The 24,455-nt window shown below is 39.1% G+C and overlaps 1 protein-coding gene across 1 annotated transcript in view; it reads right to left on the reverse strand.

The window, feature by feature from the left end:
- C7H14orf39 (chromosome 7 C14orf39 homolog) overlaps nt 1–5,700 on the reverse strand; it is a 43,638-nt gene extending 37,938 nt beyond the window's left edge. Inside the window, exons 1-4 of the mRNA XM_044773693.2 lie at nt 5,554–5,700; nt 4,550–4,606; nt 4,404–4,460; nt 3,795–3,921 (exon numbers count right to left, since the gene is read on the reverse strand). Of these exons, the coding sequence (XP_044629628.1) occupies nt 3,795–3,921; nt 4,404–4,460; nt 4,550–4,598 (233 nt within the window). The 5' untranslated portion in view covers nt 4,599–4,606; nt 5,554–5,700. The remainder of the gene's footprint in view (nt 1–3,794; nt 3,922–4,403; nt 4,461–4,549; nt 4,607–5,553) is intronic.
- Nucleotides 5,701–24,455: the final 18,755 nt, after the last annotated feature.

Below are 24,455 nucleotides of genomic sequence, written 5' to 3' on the forward strand. Positions count from 1 at the left end.
ACTTCTAAGATCTTGGCTAAGAAATTCTTTTGGAGTAAGCATTCAAAGAGTTAGGATAAAGGTAAAGAGAGGCTTTTTTCTCCTTTGAAACTTAGAAAGTTAGGTTGTTATACCCTCCTGAACTAAAAGAAAGAAACTAGGCCAAAATGAATTATAAAATCAGATAGTAAAAATAAAACGAAGATTCATCTTATACATTTTTCATTTTATGACTCTAAGAATGTTACCAATGTAAGAAATCTAAAGTTAGCATACACCATGGCAGCTTCCATTCTAAATATTGTTCAAATATTTCCTCTAGCCCTTTCTAATCTTTTTAACTTTTTCAGATTCAAAAAGTACGCATGCCCATTTTGGAAGCACAGAAAAGTATACGTAAGAAAATAACTATCATCCATATTCTCAACACTAAACAATAATTACTATTGTTTTAATAAATTATTTCCAGATTTTACTGTAAGTATATACTTTAACATCTTTGAGATCATATTCACATATAACAATATAGTCTCCTTTATCACTTGCTTTTAAATTATACACATTTTCCTTGTCACTAAGAATTCATTGTAAAGGTTTTAATAAATACATTATGTTCCATAATTTATCTAACCATTCTCATATTCTTGGCCTCTTTTTTGTTTTGCTGATTTTTGCTGAGGAAGATTCGCTTGAGCTAACATCTGTTGCCAGTCTTCCTTTTTGTATGTGAGCCCTTGCCACAGCATGGTTACTGACAGATGAGTGGCGTAGGCCCACGCCTGGGAACCAGGCCTGGGCCGCCAAAGTGGAGTGCACCAAACTCAACCACTAGGCCACTGGGCCGTTTTTGTTTAAACTAAGTTTCTCTATTGTAAACAGAACTTAAATATTTGTCTAATCTAACCGTTGCCTTAGAAAATATTCCCCAAAAATGGAATTGTAAGGTCAAAGGTTATACATACATATATTCCGAGTATTAAAAAATTCCATAAGTAATACATGTTCACTGAAAAGATATTCACTGTAAGCATTTTGATATACATATTTCTAGACTTTTTCTAATTATATATAAATATACAATTACTAAATTGGGCTCATACTATGAATGTTGTTTTATTGCTTTGTTCAATTTGTAATATATTGTTAACATCTTTCCATGTCAATAAATATAGACATATCATAATTTTATTGGCTGCCTACTGTTTATTCATACTGATACACCAAAATTCATTTAACCAATCACTTAATGTTGAACATTAGAGATGCTGCCAGTGTTTTCCTATCAGAAAAAAAAGGCTGAAATAAATACCTTATTGTACATTACATCTTTGAGAGAATGCCTAATTATTTCCTTAGGAAAAATTATCAGAAATGAAACCATTTAATCAAAAGTCATGCTTATTTTTTATAACTTTTTAAAAACTATACTGACATGTCATCCAAAAAGTCTACACCACTGTATATTCCTACAGCGTATGAGAGAGGTAATTTTCTTACTCCCTGGACAACACTGAGTATTATCTTAATTTAAATTTTTGCAAAACTTAAAGGCAAAAAAATAGCATTTTATTATTGCTTTAATTTGGGTGTCTTTGATTTTAAGACTGAGCATTGGTTTACATGTTTATTAGACATACATCTCTTCATTTTGGTATCTACCTGTTTACTGTCTTTGCTCATTTTTCTAATGGGGCTTTTGCTTTTTCTTATTAATTTCCACCAGTACTTTATATTTTTAAAAGTTAGCCCTTATTTGACATTTTTCCTACCTTATCATTTTGCCTTTTATATCATTTCGGGACGTTTTTCTTTTTAGTTTGTATATAGCCGTGTTTATCCAGTTTCCTATGTGGTTTCTACCTTTGGTGACATACTTAGGCCTTCTCCTCTCAAAGATTATATAGTCACCTATATTTTCCTCTAGTACTTTCATAAATCCATATTTCTCATTTAAATCTCTTAACCAGCATGCTGAAATCATGAACTAGAGTTATTCGTGGTATTAAAATGAACAGATCCTACTAACCGTCCTCAGAACCCAGCAGAGATTAAGCTTGTATAAAGTACAGTGCATTTGGACAAAGCAGGTTCTAAGTGGAAACCATGAGTACTTTTCCAGGACCCAATGCAGCTAATTGAGAGAAACCACTAGTAAAACCTACTACAATAAAATCTAAATGAAAATAAAAGGAAAAGTTCAACAATATATAGTTTTTTGTTGATCAGATTCCCAAAACATGTAAACATTGATAACTCCATTGTCGGCAAGGGTGTGAGGGAATAGGAACACACACTGTTGGTGGGACTATAAATTGGTATGCTCTTTTTGGAGAGCAGTTCGGCATTATCTATCAAATGTTTAAATGTGCATACTCTTTGATCTAGCAATTTCACTTCTAGGAGTTCATTCTGTAGCAACAGGTCTATAAATGTGGAAGGATTACCTGTACATGTTGCTTATAACAGGGAAAAACTGGAAACAACCTAAATGTCTGTTAATAAGAGCAAAGTTAAATAACTTACGATACATCAACAGAATAAAATACTATGGAGCTGTTAAAAGAGAATGAAATCTATACATAATCATTATACATGCAGTATCATTTACATTGTATATTGTTAAATTAAAAAAACAATTTGAGGGGCTGGCCCCGTGGCCGAGTGGTTGAGTTCTCGCGCTCCGCCGCATGCGGCCCAGTGTTTTGTTGGTTCGAATCCTGGGCGCGGACATGGCACTGCTCATCAGACCACGCTGAGGCAGCGTCCCACATGCCACAACTGGAAGAACCCACAACGAAGAATATACAGCTATGTACCGGGGGGCGTTGGGGAGAAAAAGAAAAAAATAAAATCTTTAAAAAAAAAAAAAAAAACAATTTGAAGAATAAGTATGGTATGATCCCACTTTGGTAAAAAGGAAAGATAGCTATGTAAATAGATGTGTATATAAGTATATGTAATAATGGTGTTGAATATTCATTGAAAAAGTTCTGAAACGGTACAACCATTAAGAGTGATCACCTCTAAGGAAGAAGACAGGGTGGGGATGGGGACTGCAGTCAGGGAAAAGCTTTTTACTCCATATATTTGTATAGTTTTTAAACTTTTATACTAGGTATGTGCTACTTTTATAAAATTTTTAAACCAGTATAAAAAAGGTAACGGGGAAAAGCCAAAAAGGCTTATTAAAATTTAGAGTAAAAAAATATTTTGAAACAAGTATGATTCTAAAGTATAGTACTAAATACAAAGACAATGGTCCACATAAAATTAAGTATAGAAAACTGCCACGTTTTATTTTTCTAAGTATCTGTAATATACAATAAAGTTACATTAACAAGTCTTTGTTTCAAAATGTGTTTGTTTTATAACAGATTTAACCAGCAGAATCCAGAAGCTGAAGCCATGTTGAAAGAATTCGTAACATACTGAAAACTTTTATTTTGAAAAGCTACTAATTTTAGGTTAGATTCCCCAAACAAAAATAAGATCTTGAAAATACGAAGACAGAAATTATTTCAAATTTATCTATTTAGTAGGAATTTTATATACTGAGTCCAGATTATTCAAAATTATGTATTTAGACTAATTGGATCTGAATTAGATCATACAGTACTCACTTCTATCTTTCTTTTGAACCTCCCAGGATCCCTTTCCACAGTGGCACGTAACACAGCAACTGAAGATCTGATTCATCATTTTTCTAATACAAAATTCTACTTTAAAGCAACAGTGTCTTCAACTATAAACTCAGAAACCTTGAATAAAAGAATCTAGTGACAATTACCGAAAGCTCATTTCTTTCAAATACTTACTTACTACAGTTGTCTTTGATCTCCTTACTATGTTTACAGTAATGACCAATCTCTTCATCTGTTGTATTTATAGTTTCATGTATCTTACAAATAGTTGCTTTGTTTTCCTTAATATCTTCAACACATTCTGGAAAGAAGAAATATTTATTTTCCTCAGGTAGAAATCATAATTTGTAACTATGTAATATGTAATATACTTTGCCATTTCACTCATAATATTATTTTTCAGAATTATTATTCCTGAAAATGTGGCTTCCATCAATCCCGGCTCCTGACCTCTGGTGATTTCTAAAAAGATTTAAAATTTTTACTCAAATGTTTGAAATAATCTGTGTAATTTGAGAAAAATAACATTCTCAATTGCACTTAAGAGGTCATTTCTGCTTAAAGCAAAATTCTTCAACATAAAATAATTAAATGCTGAACACAAAAATTGATTATTGAAAAACTACAGATAGGGTAAATAGCTCATTATTAGTCACTGGATAGAACTGGCACAGAAGTTATAACACCAACGATAAGTTGCCCTAAACAAGGCAACTGCATATTATCTTATAGGCCATAAATAATTTAAAAACTAAAATATCTTTATCATGCAAAACTACTTACTATTAATTCGCTGAATCATATCTTCTTTAGTACTTATATCTTGCTCATACTGGAAAACTAAAATAATTCTTTTGTGACTTCATTGTTAAAATGTCAAGTGATAATACAAATAGTTATCTATTTCTTTATTTTCTTTTCATACCTACCAAATTCTAGCAAAAGTCTGTCCAAACTGACAAATAGGTTGTCATCCATCTTGGATACTATGTTTAAAAAAAAAAATTATAAGGAAGGATTTTCTGAAGTTGTACGCACAGCAGCTACTATTCACCACCCACCCTGTGAACCCGGTGCCGCTGCAAACGCACGTGGGCGGGGCCAGGAGGGGGGAGGGGGAGAGGGGGAGGGGGACCAGGGGTACGGGGAGGGGGGAGGGGCACGGGGAGGGGGAGGGGAGCCGGGAGGGGAGAGGGGAGCGGCAGGGGGAGGGGGGAGGGGAGGCGGGAGAGGGAGGGGCACCGGGAGGGGGAGGCCCTCCGGCGCGGGCCAGCGGTCCCCACTTAAACTCGTCGCGGCCCGGCTGAGACCGGGGGCGGGGACGTGGTGTTGCAATGTTACCGCGTAGTCCGGGCTCCACAGACGCCCAGATTTCCCAAGAGGATCTGCCCTTCAAAATGAAGACCACTCGGAATGGTCCTTTCTCGGCGTAGCAAGATTGTAAAGAAAGTCCTACCCCCACAGCGAGGTAAACCCTACAGGGACAGCGCAGCTGTACACTTAGGAGTTCACCGCCAAACATCCAGACAGCAGAGTTTTCACAGGACCGCCCGGTCGCGGAGCGCTCGCCGCCGCGGGTTCGAGGCGGGGCCTTCCCGCGCGCTCTGAAGCGGGCAGCTCGCTCGCGGACGACACTCCACAGCTACTCGCGTCCCCTCGCCCGAGCCCGCCCCCAACACCCCAGCCGCGCGACGGCGGCGCCCACAGCTTCGGGGGACCGCGTGGCCGACGACGAGGCCACGCGCCGGGAAGCGCCCAGAACGCGCGAGCTGCGGCCGTCCTCCAGGGACACGGCCGGCTGGCCCCCAGCCCCTCACAGCCCCTGTCCAGGGAGCAACCGCCACACGCAGTTCCCTGTCCCACCTCACCGCCCCTCTGGGACTCGGACGGCCACGCCCTGCCCTCCCAGGCTCCCTCCACTCGGCGTCCCGACCTCAGGGGACGCGACGACAGGTCCCGACCCTGACCGGCCCGACGCCCCCTCGGCCACGCGACGCCCGCGGCGGGAGCGGCAGATCGCGCGGAGAGCGAGATCTAACTCCCCGCGAGACCAGCCGTGCGGGGACCGCCCCTTCCCGCCGGGAAGCCGGCACCGCTCCTCGCGACCCCGAGCGGGCCTTGGAGGCAGAGCACGGCCCCGACGGGAGGAGCGAGCCTAGCAGGTGCTCTCCCGTTGTGTCGAAGACAAGTGTTTTTTTGACTATTCATTCCTCTTGTAACGTAAGAGTTGAAAAAGTATTTTGGAGAACAGCAATAAAATTAATATTAACTTGAACGTCGTAGTAAAAAACACTCGCGTCAATCACCAAAATTCAGTTTTGCCTTCAGCATTTTTCAAAACTTGTTCTAGTTCTCCTACTTTTCCTACCTGCCTTCCTGATTTTGGCTTCTACTTCTTTCCCTCTGACCATCAGTACCCAAGTATGGATTCGTATCAAAGCTTTTTCTTTAACTCTACCCTTCTCTATACTCTTTTCTTCGGATATTACATCCATAATGACTTCAGTTATCACTTCTGCATTTAAAACTCCCAAATCCATATTTACAGTCCTATCCTATTATCTGAGAGTTATCCAGATATTTATATTTACATGCTTTTCATCAACCTGGGTTCAATCTGATCCAAATGCAAAATTATCTCTTCCTCTTCCTCTAACATACCTGTCTCAGTGACAAATAATTCTCCCAAAATAAATACACAAAAAGTTGGTATCTTATATGACTCATTACTCCCTTCATCTCTTATAAATAATTATTCACAAAGTCTTGTTGATTTTTTTCTTTGATACATCCCTTGTATACATCCAATCAACTCTATAAAGTCTTTTAGTCAGATACAAATTCAACTTCTGGTTCTGTCATTTGTTAAGTCAAAACTTTGAGCAAATTTCTAACCTAAGCTTCAATCTCCTCAAACGTAAAGTGAGAATCAACATCATCTTGGCTTCTAAGATACAGTATTTACCTGATTTTTCTCCTCTCTCTAATAATTTATATCTCCTCTTTCAAGTTCATCTTCTTCTACTTAGTTATTAAATGTTATAAATTTCTTAGGCTCAATCCTAGCCTTTTTCTCATTTTGTCCTCCAACTTTAAGTAATCTCATTCCTGTCCACAGCTTCCAATACAATCAGTATACAGATAACTCATAAATGTATATCTCTAGCCCAGACTTCTCATATCAATCCAAGTCCTTAGTGGGAAACAGCAGAAGTTGATTCTGGCTGATTTAAGAAAAAAATCAGATTTGTTAAAAGGATACTGCTATTACAAAATCCCCAGGCTCAGAGGCAACAGAGCAAGGAGCAATGCCCAAACTTATATCATAGAACTGGTGGTCAAGGCACCATACCCACAACCAAGAGCTGCAGCTCACACTACTACCACAAGCATGAAATGCTTCTGTTACCACCACTACCACAACTGCTCTACAGATTTGATCTTATGTTAACTGCTACTACTGCCAGAGGGGATTCTTCCTAGACACTTCTTTGTGTCACTTTTTCCCTACTCAAATTTTTGGATGGGCACATTTGATTGGAGAAGTGTGGCCATATGTTCCATCTATTCTTCCTCTCAGACTGCTAAGGTAGGAAATTCTCCAAACACAGGAAGTGGATTTAAGTGCTGGGAAGTCAAAAATAATAGCAATTTTCCATGATACATATCCTCTGAGTTCCAGACCCACCTATCTAATTGCCTCCATGATAAGCCAAATACAACTCACGCTTTTCCCCCACGAATGCTGGGCCTTTTTCATTATCTCTTTTTTCATTAATGGGACCAGAATCCATTTGTACATACCAGAAACCTAGGCATCATCTTTGACAATCTTCCTCTCCTGTCATCTCCCATATCTAATCCATCACACGCCTTACCAATTTTACCTCTTAAATATCTATCAAATCCACCTTTTTCTTTCCATCTGCATTGCCACCATCTTAGTCCAAGTTACCATCATTCTCTCACCTAAATTGTTGTAATAGCTTCCAAACTGGTTTTGCTGCATATCTATTCTGGCCCTCTTGTCCCTTCTCCATCCATCCTTCAATAGAGTGATTCTTAAATGCAAATTTAATATTCTCTCTCCCTCCCTCTCTCTCTCTCTCTCTCTCTCTCTCACACACACACACACACATTAGAACACTTCAATGGCTTCCTATTGTTCTGAGAATAAAGGACAAAATTCTTACTCTGCTTCTTCATATTATACCAACTCTATCCTCCCTGCAATCCAGTCTTACAGACCTTCTTTCCATTCTTAACATGCCGTTTCCATCACAGAGACGTTGTTTGCTGGCTCCTCAGCCTGGAATGCTCTTATCCTTCTTCCTTTAATAACCTCCTGCTCCTTCTTCAAACCCAACCTCAAGTATCACAGTGTCAGCAATGCCCACTATAAAGTTTTTGTACTGATCCTTCATAGCCTTTAACAGGGTTATAATTCTACATTACTTGTGTAATTATTGTATAAATATGTCATCCACTATACTGTAGGTTCTATGAGAACAGACCTAACCCCCTCTATGTCCCTGCCCCCAACACACACAAACACTTTGGCAGCCACAATGAATAGGTTACAGCAGTAGTTTGCCACAATGACTATACTCTCAATTCAATTCACAAGCAATTCCAAGGTAATAAATGCCATGTCATTCTAAGAACAGTCCTTATAGGAAAAACAGTCATAGGAAAGGAAGTGAAGCAATGTGAATCTGCTAACACGAGTGTATTTACATAAATGGCAATCAGGTCAGTGGGAAAAACAGCAGGCTTAAAATATGCCAGGATTTTCAAATGCACATTATTAAATTTACATTTTAATATTAAAACAAAAACTCCTTCTTTGTTTCCTCATTTGATCCCCCATGTTAGAAGTAGTGTTGCTAACTTTCCTGACCAAATTAAATTTGCACCTTCATCATTTCCTTGAATTACCAAGTCAATAAAATATAGGTAGTTGTCTGACAGCTCTGCTACCCTTCTTGAGAATAATCCTAATGCTAGCAGGTTTCCTTCTAAGTGTGTGCAAACAATATTAGGAAAATGGGGAAAAAAAGCAGACATTTTTGTTCTTGCGGACACCATTTAATGTTAATATGACCCCCCCATTGTCTTACTGTTCATGTACCTTTGATTCTGTTTTTGGTGCGAGCCTGTTTCCCTCCAATATGTCTACATATTTTTACAATCCTAGTAAGTTAGATTTTAAATTTTAATTTACTCCCCATTATTCTATCCTTTATGTCATAAAATTCTTTAATTTTCTTCCTTTTTTGCTCATCTCTGTATCCCCAGCTCCTTGGAAAGTGCCTGACACATGATAAAAACTCAACAGATTCTTTAATTAATGAATAAATGAATGAATGAGAAATGCTTAAAATTGGTTATATCATTTCATTTCCAGATTCCTGTAACAGACTGGGGACAACCTTTTCCCTTTGATCTAACCTATATTCCTCCTATTCCATCCATAACAATACTGATTTTTCTTACATCGGTTTCATCATGGTTCTCATCTAATTCAAAAGAATTAATGATTATATTTTCCTCTGTTTCAAATAGAAATGCCTCTACACTCTTTTAAGCCCTTCTATAATTTGACCTCGACTTTATTTCCCAACAAAATTTCTCCATTTTACAGGCCAGTTCCCTCACTGATCCACAAAGACACTATGCTTATTTAAGGCTCCATGGCTTAGTGTTCAACAGGCCTCTCAATTGGAAAATTTCTTATTCTTGACTCAGAAAAGATCTATTCATTCTTCAGAGTTTAAGTCCTAACTTACCCAGGAAACCTAGCCTGACTATTATAAATATCCCTTTTCTCTGAAGTCTATGGCACTGTGTGTACTACTTAATTACACAGTGCACTAAACACTGGGATTATAAAGATGAAGAAAGTCCTTGTTCTCAAAAACCTCACCAACTGGGGGCTGGCCCGGTGGCCGAGTGGTTAAGTTTGCCTGCTGTGCTGCAGGCGGCCCAGTGTTTCATTGGTTCGAATCCTGGGCGCGGATATGGCGCTGCTCATCAAACCACGCTGAGGCAGCGTCCCACATGCCACAACTAGAAGGACCCACAACGAAGAATATACAACTGTGTACCAGGGGGCTTTGGGGAGAAAAAAGGAAAAAATAAAATCTTTAAAAAAAAAAACCTCACCAACTGACAGTGGAGATGGTTATGAATACTATAATACAGATATACATATATGATTGGGATAATAGTTTGGGGATATTAAATCAATGACCTCAGTGACCTTAGATCAAAGTCAGTCAGCAACTCTGTATCAGTCAGGATCCCAGTAGGAAACAAAATCACCCCAGATGATTCAAGTGATAAGACTTTAGTGAAGAGACTACTTATGGAGGTATGGGCAGAGGACAAAGTATGTAGTACTTTACTCCTGAAGGTAAATGTCTAGAAGCCCAGATTCTAGCAATAGGTGCCTACACAACTCTCCAAAGGTCATATGGGGGCCAATCCATACTATAAAACCATCCATTCCATAGCAGAGACCAGAAAGGATCCAAAGAATGTGAAATGTATCCAAAATCCTAACTACCCTACCATGAAGACACATTTGCCCCATTCTCCAAATGTAAAAATGCCATTTTAGCGAGGCAAAGGGAGGCAGAGAAAATCTAAAAGACTTGGCGTCTATCTGAAAAAGACTGAGTTATCTAAAAGAAACTTTTAAAATGGCAGTGACTAAGTTATCTCTCAGAAGTTTAAAGTTGCCCCCTGCATACTCCACGGTTCCTGCTGTCCAGCAGGGTAGAAGCTTACAAGAATAATAAGACCAGTTATAGAGAAATAAGGGCTCAGGACGTTCAAGAGTCCCTTCTCGGACAACAGAACTCCTCTTTCCTAATAGGAACCAACAACACCACATATCTAGCCCCCACAGGGCTCTGATCTCAGGGTTGGACGTGTGAACCATGCCAGGATTGGCCTGGCCAATCACTGCACTCCATCTCTGAGGCCAGTCTTTTCTCAAACGATAGGCATAGAATGGTAGAAGAAAAATGTTTCCCTGAGCCACTGAACTCCAAAAACCTTCTAAGACTGGGACAGCTGTTAACTATCTCATTGTATGGAAAAACCCGCCCTATAATGAAGGTAACACAGACGAAAGCAGAAGCAGGATGTAGAGGAGTCAGCTAGCCCGGACTTTCACTTTTGTAAGTCAATAGATTCCCTTTTTATTCAAGATAGTCTAAGTTAGGTCTATATTGTCTGCACCTATGGAATCCTTTTAAACGTAGAAAAGGAGAGATGATGAAATTTTGTGTCACTATACATGCCGTTTGAAAATTTACTTGCATCAAATTTCCAAGCATCAAAGTCAATTAAATTTTCTTTGTTTAGCTCTGTCAATTGATTATAATCATGTCATGTTTTAGTTTGTTTTATATTTGATCCATGATTTCTTGTACAGGTTTTGTTTTCTCTGTAGTTTCTAATTGCACTTCCCCCCCCTACAGAAGAATCATAAGTTTCTTCACCATAAGTTAAATCCCCTCAGGCTCCTTACTAATTGCTGAATGCACTAGCGTAATTTCTAAGCCCAGAGTGAGCACAAACACTCCACTTTGAGAGACCTATACCTTCCCAGGCTAATCACTCAATTTCACTAAAGACTATTTCTTAGGCTTCAGCCGGGTGCTTTCACAGGAGCAGGGGGGAAAGAAGAAGCCAATTATCATGGCCCTGCTCTAGACAATTCTTCAAGCTCTAACCTCATTTTCTGCTCCTCTTCCCCCTCCAATTATCCGTATCTACCAACTCAGGGAGACTCAACGGAAAAACTTCCTCATTCATTTTAAACAATAGTAAATGTTAATTATTGTACCATGCTGTAGTACAATGATGCCTTCAAAATCTACGGTGTTGTATAGGACTTAAAACCTTTACAATCATAACCTCAAACCATGATGCTTTTTCAGTTCTCATGTCTGCTTTTCCTACATGAGAAAACTATAAAATTTTATTGAAGGACATAAAAGAACATTTGAATAAATGAGAGCCATTCCAGGTACCTGAATGGGAACATTCAACATTGTAAAGATATAATTTATCCCAAATTAATCTATTTACGTAATGCAATTTGTTGGAGGAGGTCATCAAGAGGACATGACCACATGTTGACCCGTGAGCTGGACACAGGCAATCAGAGACTCCCCCCGTCCCCTGTCCTTAGAATGTACATTCTGCCATTCCCAGAGTGGGAGCCATTTTCAAGGACATAGCCTTGAGAGAGCAAGGTGTTGTTGAGACCACGTGGACTGAATACATGACTGAACCTAGTTAATGCCTCTACATAAATTTTAAGATTTGGTAGGTGGGTGCAGAGATCTACTCATCTTGTGGCTTCCCAAAACAAGCTTCATAAGTAAGTTTCCTTGCTTATTAAACCTACCACCTATCAATCTGGAGTGGTCTGCCTCTTTCTACAGTCTCGACTTGCCCTCTGTGAATGGGGGTCAGTTTGAAAACCAACAGTCTGCAAGCCAGCCAGGAGATCAAAGAAATGGCCTTAGAAAAGAGACATCCACAGGGGAAATCCCGAGCTGGCCACCGACTGCCATGTGAGTAAGGGGATGCCCCCAAAGCACGGGCTGCTTTAATGTGTTTGAGAAATTCTGCATAGCACACTGCAGCAAAGAAGGGAAATGAATGGCTGCCACAGTGGTCTGGCCTCTACTGTGGGCAATTTGGTTAGACCCTGATGCCCAACTAGAGGCTGAAGCTCCAGTTAGAAAGTCGGAAGAAGAGCTGAAGTCAGAGAAGGACATGCAGAAGTCCACTATGCTGCTAGATTTGGGCAGACAAAATGGAAGAACAGAATAATAAGTTGGAAACGTTAGCATGCCATTTTGCAAAGCTAGGAGGTCACAAGTGACAACGGATAAAAGTCTGGGTGCTTGTGGCAAAGCCTGATTAGGAGGCTAAGAAATAGAATCCCTGGAAAAGTGAGGAGAGCAAAAGAGAGTGGTAATTGACAATGAAACGGATGGAATGCCCCATGCTGTCCAATCCCTAATACAAAGGAAAATTTAAATAGCAATTACCCTAGACTTCTCATAATAAAGAAATATACCCCAAAATTCCTAGGAGAAAACTTTCATTGTTTCTCCATCCCTTGAAGTTGTAACTCTTATCATGTCTGAAATGTAAACACCCCAAGAGATAACTAAAACACTGCCCATGATTGCCTGCGACTGAAGGAAAAAAGAGAAAAGAAGATTCTTCAAGTATGGGCTGCTGTAGAAGCTCCCTTGCCCAAAATCTAGTCCACAGCCTCCATAAGATTACTGGTAAAGGGCAAAAACAAATCTTAAAAGTCTTCCCCACAAATACTAGCAAAAAGCTTTAGCCATGTGAATGGGTAATCTTAACTTGTTCTGTCTGCCAGAGACACATTTGGATTCAACTGTTTTATAAACTACAGTCATGCATCACTTAACAATGGGGATACATTCTGAGAAATGCATTGTCAGGCGATTTTGTTGTTGTGTGAACATCATAGAGGATACTTATACAAACCTGGATGGTATAGCCTACTACACACCTAGGCTATATGTTGTAGCCTATTGCTCCTAGGCTACAAACCTGTAAAGCATCTTACTGCACTGAATACTGTAGGCAATTGTAATAAATGGTATTTGTATATCTAAACATACAAAATAGTACAGTAGAAATATGGTATAAAAGATAAAAATGGTACACCTGTATAAGGTACTTACCGTGAATGGAACTTACAGGACAGGAAGTTGCTCTGGGTGACTCAGTGAGTGAGTGGTGAGTGAATGTGAAGGACCAGGACATTATTATACCCTGCTGTAGATTTTATAAACACTGTACACTTAGGCTACACTAAATTTATAAAAAAATATTTTTCTTTCCTCAGTAATAATTAACCCTAGCTTACTGTTACATTTTTACTTATAAATTTTTAAATTTTTCTTAACTATTGACTCTTGTAATAACACTTAGCTTAAAACACAAACACATTGTACAGCTTTACAAAAATATTTTCCTTCGGGGCCGGCTCCGTGGTTGAGTGGTTAAGTTCGCGCACTCCGCTGCAGCGGCCCAGGGTTCGGATCCTGGGGGTGGACATGGCACTGCTCATCAGGCCATGTTGAGGCGGCGTCCCATAGCCCACAACTAGAAGGACCTGCAAGCAACTAGGATATACAACTGTGTACCGGGGGGGGGGGGGGGCGGGATTTGGGGAGATAAAAGCAGGAAAAAAAAAAAAAGATTGGCAACAGTTGTTAGCCCAGGTGCCAATCTTTAAAAAAAAAAAATTTCTTTCTTTTATCCTTATTCTACAAGCTGTTGTCTATTTTTAAAATTGTTTATTTTTTTACTTTTGAAACTTTTTTTAAAAACTAAGACACAAACACACATATTAGCCTAGGCCTACGCAGGGTCAGGATCATCATCATCATTGGCTTCTACCTCCATGTCTTGTCCCACTGGAAGGTCTTCAGGGGCAATAACATGTATGGAGCTGTCATCTCCTATGATAACCATTCCTTATTCTGGAATACCTCCTGAAGGACCTACCTGAGACTTTTCTTGAAGAGGTGTCAGTCTTTCCAGATATATGTCCATGTGGTTTGCTTGGTTTCTTTGTGTGTGTGTTTTTTTTTCCATCATAGATTTGCTTGTAAGCAGATAATGCACCATGAATATTCCTCTTTACTAACGAAAACCTTCTGGTGCTAGAGTCCATGTTTTCAAACTTTTTAAGGACCTTGAGGAGGTCTTCAAAAGCTTCTGCTAAACCTTTTGCTGTGAATTTTCTTGGAGGTTCTTTTTCTTCTACTGCAGTTTCATTTTCTTTTGCTGCTTCTTCAGCTATGCATTCCTGTTCCAGTTCCAACAACTCCTCATTAGCCAGTTCCTCTGGAACCACTTCTAGCAGCTCCTCAATGTCATCTTCATCCACACTCAAGTTAAAGCTGTAATCTTATAGGGCCACTGTCAGATATGTGGTCCATCATTGACTGAAGCATTATGCAGCACATGACTGCAGTGAGTTTTATATTGTTATGCCTGATTCATAGCTAAAGTTTTGGAATTGAAGCTATGAGGTCTCTGTGTATGTCTGTATGTTTATATGTCTATAAAATATATGTTATGTGTATGTGATGTTTTTCTACCTCTAGAGGGTATTGCCAAAGTTAACTTGTAAAAGAGCTCTATTTAATTGGCTTAAAGAAAAATAGGCTTTCTTACCAATAGTATACTTATGTGAAACTGAAACAACTTTTTTTCATCTGATAAAAGGACAGATTTTTCTTGGACTATTGGTCTGTTCTTGATGGGATTGTGAAAGGCTTTTCTTTACCTTTTAAATAATCTACCTAGAAAACAAAGATTCTACCTTTTATCAAAATAATTTCCTATGCTTCGTGTTGTCTTTATCAGGCCTTTGATTACTTAAGAAAAACTAAGTTTTCTTTACTAAAAAGCTAAGTTTTTTTAAAAACTATGTAACTTTCTGTTTTTACCTTTGAAGCCTTCAGCTGTCACTATGTTTAAGTGGATAACTAAGTATTGCTTCACAGTGACCTATGATCCTATTTAATCAAGAGTTTTAAACCTTTTGATATTTTTGACAAACTTCCAAAAAATCAAATTCTAAATGAAGTCTTGTTGACCTTGAAGTAACTTCAGGATTTTCAAGAGGGCCCCTGGGATATCTCAAAAGAAATGTTCTCTCTCCTTATAAAAGAGAGATATTAAACTAACTAGGCTTACTGATATGTTAAATTACATGAGAATCATTGTCAAATAAGAAGAGATGTTAAACTTTCTTTAGGTTATTTGTATTATTTTGTATAAATATATTTTATTCATAGAAGTGTTCCTGCAAAAGTGCTTCATATTCAAGGAGACCTATGGAAAAAGACTCTGACAAGTACAGGTTTCTGATAGCTAAGATCAATTTGCCTTCATGTGGGAGGGGTATTAAAAGACCTCTCAAATGCTTCCCCAAGGCTACCTGCACAGCCCCCCAATATGTTACGGAATGGTAGCCTGAGACCTGTCCCTGTTCTCCTTCCTCACATCAGTAAAATGGGCCCATGACATTGATGATATGTTAACATGTGAAGACTCACCTCTGCTGCAGGAGCCTCTGCAGACTTTGCTGGAACATCTGTGAGGGAGAGGATGGGTGGTGAACCCACAGAAAATTCAAGGCCCAGGCACTGCCATAAAGTTTGGGGGAATTATTTGGTCAGATAAGGTACACATTGTCCCAAAAGCTGTGATTGAAGAGGTGCAAGCCCACCTAGCCCCTAAGAATGTGAAAGAGGTGCAAGGTTTTGCAGGGATTTGGGGAGTTTGGAGGATTTTTATTCCCCACCTGGCACAGTGCTTCTGTCTCTTATATCATTTGGTGAAGAAAGGGCATATGTGGGACTGGGGACCAGAGCCACAAGCCACCTTGAAAGGGCAAAAATACTACTGAAACAGATTAAAGCTCTGAGCATCTCCCAAGCAGGGCTGCCATTTGAGCTAGATGTGTCTATGACTCCAGAAGGTATGGGATGGGCTGGGTACTGTGGCAGAGACAACAGAATGAGAGAGTATCCTTAGGATTGTGGTCCCAGCTCTGAGGGACTACAATAGCTTTCATTGTGGAAGGGGGCAGAAACCCAATATACCCCCCATGGAGCAACAGTTCCTGGCAGCGTACCCAGTGCTCCTTCAGGTAGAACCTATCATGAAGGAACAGCATATCATGGTAAGAACTTCCTTTGCTATTAAGGGGTGGATGGAGAATATGTTCCATTGACTCACCTCTGCCATGGCTCAAACTCCCACTTTGACTAAGCGGCATGGCTGTTTGCAGCAGAGGAGCACCCTGTCTGCCAGCCCACTGTATCTCGAAATGCAGGTGATACTAAGTCTTGTAGAGTATGTAGATCTTCCAAATACCCCTTCCCCTAATCCTCTGGTGGCCTCTGGAGTCCATAAAGAGGGAATGGGGGAAATACCTGCTGATGCCTGGTATACAGATGTCTAGAAACAGGGACAAATCACAGCAGCCAGTGGGTTGAACTCAGAGCAGTTTGGCTGGTCTCACTCATGAGCCCTGGCTATTAACCCTTTGCACTGATAGTTGCACATTCTAAAGGGATTAACCCAATGGCTTGGACAATGAGGAGCTGAGGGGCAGATGAGCATGAATAAGCCGTTATGGGGTCAGGATATGTGGAAAGACATTCAGGTTCACCTGCAAGAGCCCAAGGCAGTCCTCACTGTCTTCCAGCCCCAGCTCATAAGGTGCTGACACCCTCTGGCAATCAGGAAGCTGATGCCCTAGCTTGGGTACAAGCCCTGGCAACTGACCCTTTAGTAGATACAGCAGATTGGGCGCATGGAAAGAGTGGTACTGTAGCACTCAGGTGGGATGGCATATTACCAAGGACGTTGGATTGCCCTTGAAATACAGTGATTTGGTTAATGTAGTAACAACATTCCTGTGTGTTCTAAACAACACACAAGGCGATTGTCAAAGGAGTATGGGGGCCATCCACTGGAGTTCCCAACTGTTGAGTGATTGGCAAGTTGACTATATTGGCCCCCTCCCTCTGAGTAAGGGTTCTAAATATGCCTTGGTTTGTGTGGACACTGAGTCAGGCTAACCCAAGCTTTCTCCTGTCACCGCACAAACCAGGCTGTCACCAATAGGGGATTAGAGAAGCAGAGTACCATGTACAAATACCCTCGTCAAATAGACAGTGACCAAGGGTCACATTTCAAAGTTCAGGATATGCAAGACTGGGCAAAAGAACATGACACTGAATGGAGGTTCAATCTTCCCCTACAACCTGCAAGCAGCAGGATTGGTAGAAAGGAAAAATAGAATATTAAATTAGTAGATTAAATTACTAACAGGTAAAACCACCTTAGCCAGGTGGACTAAGTTACTGTCCCAGGCTTTAATACCTTTGAATGATCAACCAGTAGGGTCTGTTGCCCCATATGCCATACTGGAGACCCCTGCCAAGACACCCAATACAGTAAAGATAGAGAAGTTTTGAGAAACAGCCATTGCCCAGACTCTCACCATACATCAATGTGCTATGTTGCTGAGAACACCAAAGCCCCACCATGCCTGGGAAAGGCGACATCTACTGGAATTTGCAATGGGATGTGCCACTGGGATGGCCAAACAACCACCAAACTAGCCACTTCCATGCTAGTGAAACCCCTTACTGACCACTCAGGGCACACTGCAGAAGAGACGGTTGTGTAAGATTGTAAGAGCTGGTCACAGGAGTGGAGTGTTGAAGGGGTCATGGAGAGGACCTGACGATTGGTTGACCTGCAAGCTGAACCTGGGCAATCGGAGGCTCCTCACCTCATCCCCTGTCCTTGAAATGTACACTCTGCCTGCCATACCCACAGTAGGAGCCACTTTCAAGGATGTAACCTTGAGAGATTAAGGTGTTGTTGAGACCACCTAGACTGAATACGTGACCGAACTTAGTTAAGGCCTCTATACAAAGTTTAACATTTGGTAGGCAGGTGCACAGATCTGCTCATCTTGCAGCTGCCCAAGACAAGCCTCTTAAGTAAGTTCCCTTGCTTATTAAACCTGCCACCTACCAATCTAGAGTGGTCTGCCTCTTTCTTCAGTTTCTCTCTGCCCTCATGTATGGGGTCAGTTTGCAAACCAACACAATTCCATGAAAACTCCCAGTGGACTCTTTGGGGTGGTGAAAAAGACTCTTGACAAAAGCAACCTTAAAGTTTATTTGGAAGAAAAAATTCACAGAACAGCCAAAGAATTTTCCTAATAAATACTGAAGAATAACTTTCCCTATCATATATTAAAATGTATTTGAACTACAGTAGTGAAACCATAGGAATAAACAGACATATCAATGAAAGACAATAGAAGGTCCAGAAGAATATCTAAGTGCACATAGAATTTTAGTATGTGATAAAGGTGGCATTTCAAACGCATGAGAAAAGAATGTACCAATCAATGACTAACAGCAGGAGAATTAGAAAATGATTCGAAAGGGAAAAAATCTGTTAAATTCCAAATTTACATGAGATGCCAAAACAAATCCAGATGGATTAAAAAGTTTTAAAATGTTTCTAATCTAGGGAGACCAGGAGAAGAAAATGCGGTTATTTCTATAACTTGAAAGGGAGACTGTACTAAGTGTGATACCCAAAACAGGACCACATTCGATAGATTTGACTATGTAAAAATTATAAACTGTTAGCCAAACAACACCATAAAGTTAAAAGGCAAGTGAAAAACTAGGAAGAAATATTCACAGGACAAAATGAATCCTTAACATTTGAAGAGATATTGCAAATGAATAAAAAGAACAAAGATCCCAATCAAAGGGTGTAATTGAGAAATTCTCAAAAGAAGAGACATAAATGACCAATAAATACGTGAAAATACATAATTTTATTAATAATCAAAGAAATGTCTATTTTTAAAAATGAGAAACCACTTTGTACCTATCAAGCCGGCAAATATTTATTTATTTATTTTTTGAGGAAGATTAGCCCTGAGCTAACTACTGCCAATCCTCCTCTGTTTGCTGTGGAAGACTGGCCCTGGGCTAACATCCATGCCCATCTTCCTCTACTTTATACATGGGACGCCTACCACAGCATGGCTTTTGCCAAGCGGTGCCATGTCCGCACCAGGGATCTGGGCTGGCAAACCCCAGGCCGCCGAGAAGCAGAACGTGTGCACTTAACTGCTGTGCCACCAGGCCGGCCCCAGAAGCTGGCAAATATTTAAAAGAAGAATAATGGCCAGGGTGTAGATGGAAATGGCACACTCATACAGTTTGGGTAGAGGTAAAAATTGGTAAAAATCCTTTTGGATGATAATTTGGAAATACGTTATCAATTTTTTAAATGTGTAAACCCCTTAACCCATTCATTTAACTTCCAGGAAATTGAAGGAAAAAATTGTACTATGCATAAAGATATTCATTGCTTCATTCTTTATAATGGTTAAAAACTGGAATCAATTTAAACAAACATCAATAGGGATTGATTAAATAAGTTATGATATGTATGCTATGGAATACAATGCAGCCACTCAAAATGATAACATGTACTTATTATCAGGAAAAATGTTTACAAAACATTATGGAAAAAAGGAGTTTATAAAACAGTATGGATAATATGATGGCATTTCTGTCAAAAGGAAAAAAATGTGTATCTGTGTGTGTAGAAAAACAGGTCTATATGGATATGTACCTACACTAACAGCAATTATCTCTGGAATAAAGGTATTACAAAAAACTTTCACTTTTGACTCCATATAACCTTCGTATATGGATATTTATTGCAATGAACAGGTATTGTTTTTATAAGGAGTAAAACACAAAAGATATTTCCAGTAAGAAAAAACCCAGCACTACAGATGAGGAAAATACATGAGAAAAGAATCTAAATATCAATAAATGAACCAGAGCAGAGGGAAAAGTGAAGAGGTATGTATGTGTCTGTGTGTGCGTGTGTAATAAGAACAGACAGTCTAGAACTGTGTGACACATTGTTAAATAAGTATTGTTGAAATAGAAGGAACACACTACAAGAAAAACTCTAGGTACTACACCATTTTGGAAAACTTTGGTATTGGGGTGACAGAGGAGGAGGAAAGTGGGTAAATGAAAACACTCTAAAGTCCTATTTAGATGGGGAAAGTAATGTCATGGTAGGAAAAACAATGCATCTTGATGGGAGAAATATTAAGTGTCTTGTTTATAAACAATAGTAGAGTCATATGTAACACTTAAGAGAGCAGGGAAAGGAAAGATAACCATTAGAAAATACTCAGAACTTCCAAATTATTATTTCAACTCACTGAAATGAAGAACAATACAAATAAACTGCAAATTTCTTCTGTGAATTGTACTTCAACATAATAGCATAATATGTCTTCACTCTGTACTACAGTAAACTCACGCAGAAGAGATGAAATCTTCTCTTTTATCTTACCCCATGACATAAATCTACTATCTTAGCTGTTCATTTCAGTTAACATCCCAAGGGAAACTTTAAAAGCAAAGCTGAATATGAAAATGAAGAAATTAATGAAAATTTGCCTTTGTTTGAGATCTTGCCAATCTTTACATTAAATAATGTTGAGATGAAAAGTCTATAATTTATAAAAATAAAGCCAAAAGATTTATTTTCCTACTTGTGGACTGACCACTTACAATATTTTATTCTTCCGATTTACTCCCAAGAAACATTTGAGACTATACCTTGGTCATATAAAAGAGTGAAACAAAACCCCACCAAAGTAATATTCACTTCCTAACCCCTAGAATCTGTGAATATCACCGTATCTGGCAAAAAAAAAAAAAAAAATATGATTAAGTTAAGGATGTTGAGAGGGAGCTTATTCTGGATTATACAGGTAGGCCCTAAGTGCAATCACACGCATTTATAAAATATAAGCAGAGGGAGTTTTCACAGAGACAGTGAGAGAGAAGAAGAGAAAAGAAGGGAGGGGAGGGGAGAGAAGGGAAGGGAAGGGAAGAGAAGGTTATGTGAAGAAGGAGGCTGAGCTCGGAGAGATGTGGCCTGAGAAGCTGAGAGATGCTGGCAGCCACCAGAAGCTGAAAGAGGCAGGGAACTGATCATCATCACCCCCCACCCCCCGCCCCAGCCTCTGGAAGGAGCACTGCACCGTGATTCAGACTGGTGGCGTCCAAAACTGTGAGAGAATGGATTTCTGTTGTTTTAAGCTGCCCAATTTGTGGTAATTTGTTACAGCAGCCACAGGAAACTAATACAGTAAGCATTTGGGGAATTTCATGTAAGCTACCTATTGACTTCTTTAGACTAACTTATGGTAAGAACAGTGGTCCACAGAACAGGCAGGCCTATTTCCAAAGAACCTATTGCTTGGAAAGTTTCAAGAAACTTAAGCAGAACACCAAAGGATTATGAGACCAAGGACCAGATGGAAAGTGAGCGATCACTGCTACAGAGGGTTGAACTAATAGATTAAGTGGATGGTTTTCCACAACAGGGGAACTAATACTCATTGAGAATTTACTGAGCCAGGCACTATGCAAGGAATAGTCATTCATAATCTCATTTAAGCCCTATATTACTCTGTATGATAAGTATTCTACTATTTATCAGATAAGGAAACTGGGGCCTAAAACCATGCAGTTAGCATAATTATCGAGAGTCCTCGTTGTTTCCACTATTTTATCTCTTTCTATAAAGTTTAGTTTGAGAAGCATCATTGTTCTAAAACATCATGATAGTGACACTATACTCATCTTCACTGAGAACCACTCTCATCCCCCACCTACTTTCAGGAGTGAGCAGTTTGTCTTTGTCTACCCCACAATTTTAACAAGGTTTAGTTTAGTGAGGAGGTATTTGGCAATGGAAAATGGGGAGCAGAAGGAAGAAGTCATGGAGTCACAACAAATAGAAAAGAAAAGAGAGGAAATAAATACAAATTATTACAATACAGAGAACTACAGTCTTTGGGAAATATGAACTTTCAGAGTCTACAAAAAGGATTGATTAAGACAAGAAGGTAGACAAGCAGAAAAGAGATGAGAGAAGTAGAAAGAAAAATTAACTAAATGAAGGGGAAAAATTAAATATTAAAATTCAAAAAAATTAATTCAGCTCCAAATTTTAGTTGCTATTATGAGAAATTCTTTTACATTAATTTCACCAAAACCTAGGGATAATAGAGAAGGTAATAATAGACAAAATACAAAACAGAAAAAAGGGAGGATTAAAATTCCATAGTTTGAAGGATCTGAGAGAAAAAATTTGCTGTTAAAGGAAACATGCGCACATTTCTCTGTCCCTTAATTTTGTCTAAATCTACTCCCACTGTCTGCCTATGTAATTCCCTGCCAGAGCTTGGCAGCTGGTCCCTACTGGGGCTTAAGCAGACTCCTCTCTGTGTTTCCATTTAAAAATCTTTATTTCAATAGGTGGGCCTAGAGCATCTGCACTTCCAAAATTACCACACAACTGATCCAAAATGATTGAAACAAAATTGGTTTCAAAAATTGCCCTTAGGCTGAAAAGAAGATGAAGGCTAACATTTCAGACCTAAAGAAACATTTATCACAATTCTGTGGTCTGTAATAGACTTACTTCTGTGGTGGTAATAGAAATGTTGACAGCTTGTTAATTATAGAAATGCTAGTGAGCATCACTGTTATTCTTTTGAAAGACTCGACAAAAGAGTTCAGAGGGTTTTTTCTTTTTTACTTAAACCAAGCCTCACAGCAGCCCAAATCCAATCTTCTCCTCTCCAACTGGCCAGATTCAGTTCTATTTTCTGCTAGTATACTGTGTGGTAACTCAGAAAAATGTCTTCAATAAATCAGACTCCAACATTCCCATCCCCTAAAAAAGATAACTGAAGTCCCAGAGCCACATTTGAGATTCAAGGACTTTTTAGGGCTTGCAAGTGTGCACCATTTGACAAGACCCAGAATAGTTTAAGCCTCTCTGAGATCCATGAACTTGAGTGCACCAAACTCTGCAAGTCACAGCAACAGGAAACAGCACAGGACCTCACACAAGGCAGCCACCAATAAGTACTCAGGTGTGATCAGATCCTCTGGCCTCAAACTGAACTGGAATTATACCATCTCCCTTGGGTAGGGAAAGCAAGGTATATAATGAGTAGAGGTTTGAATCTGTGTTTTAAACCTATCTCTACAACTAACTAGTAGTTGTGTAATATGAGTAATCATTTAACTTCTTTGGTCTTCATATTTTATTCATTTGTAAAATGGAGACGGACTGAACAATAACTTTCAAACAATGTTTTCTATCCCACCAATTATTCAAAGAACATAGATTCCAATATGACAGAAACAAAACTCCACTTTTCCCAGAGATATTTCCAAATTCATAAGTATTCAGTCACCATAAGTATCATTTACAGTAAAATTTAAGAAGCAGCGTTTCTTAACAGTGGTGTTATTGAAGTTTTGTTGTGGGGGGCTGTCCTTTTCACTGTAAGATGTTTAGCAGCATCTCTGGCCTCCATCCATTAGATGACATTTGTGACAACCAAAAATGTCTTCAGATATTGCCAAATGTCCCTTGGAAGGGGGAAATAAAATTGCCCTCCGTTGAGATTTGCTGCTTTGAAGGGTAAGATGCCATGTAAATGTATTTTTTATAATGCAATTTTTAAAAATTATTTTCTGATAACCAACTGGATCGATGCAGAGAATTTAAGGTATTTATTGGAGACTAATGCTTCTATTTGATTTTACAGTACTTGTAAGGGGATTATTATTTACTACAAATACAATACGTGTAATTAATACATATATATGACATACACACAATTTAATGTAAATAATGTTTGGCTCATTCCAGAGGACATAAACAAACTTACATTCTTTTACTTCACTGAATTTTAAAATTTCTATGTGTCTTTGAGAAAGACACTTTGATCTTGGATTTGAAAATGGTCAAAAATAACCTGCTGGAAAAAAACAAAGTTCCAGAAGAGAACTAGGAATTGATCATTCTTTCAGTCATTCAATTAATGTTTCATTACTCATAATAATGTGTTTATAAGTGACACTCTGGTTACATTTTTAAGCATTAATCCTTCACACGAGAACCACTGACACACAGCCCTAGGCAAGCTATGCTGTGGTGTGGTTAGCCCTGTGCAGATTCAAGCTCACCCCACAGAAGCAGAAGGGAAAGAGAAAAGTGAATTTAGGACCACAGTTTAAATGGGAGTATGACTTGTAATATACTCTTGGCCTTAAATACAAATTCTCATCCAAATAC

This window comes from Equus asinus, chromosome 7 (genome assembly GCF_041296235.1).
Source record: "Equus asinus isolate D_3611 breed Donkey chromosome 7, EquAss-T2T_v2, whole genome shotgun sequence".
NCBI classification, from domain to species: Eukaryota; Metazoa; Chordata; class Mammalia; order Perissodactyla; family Equidae; genus Equus; species Equus asinus.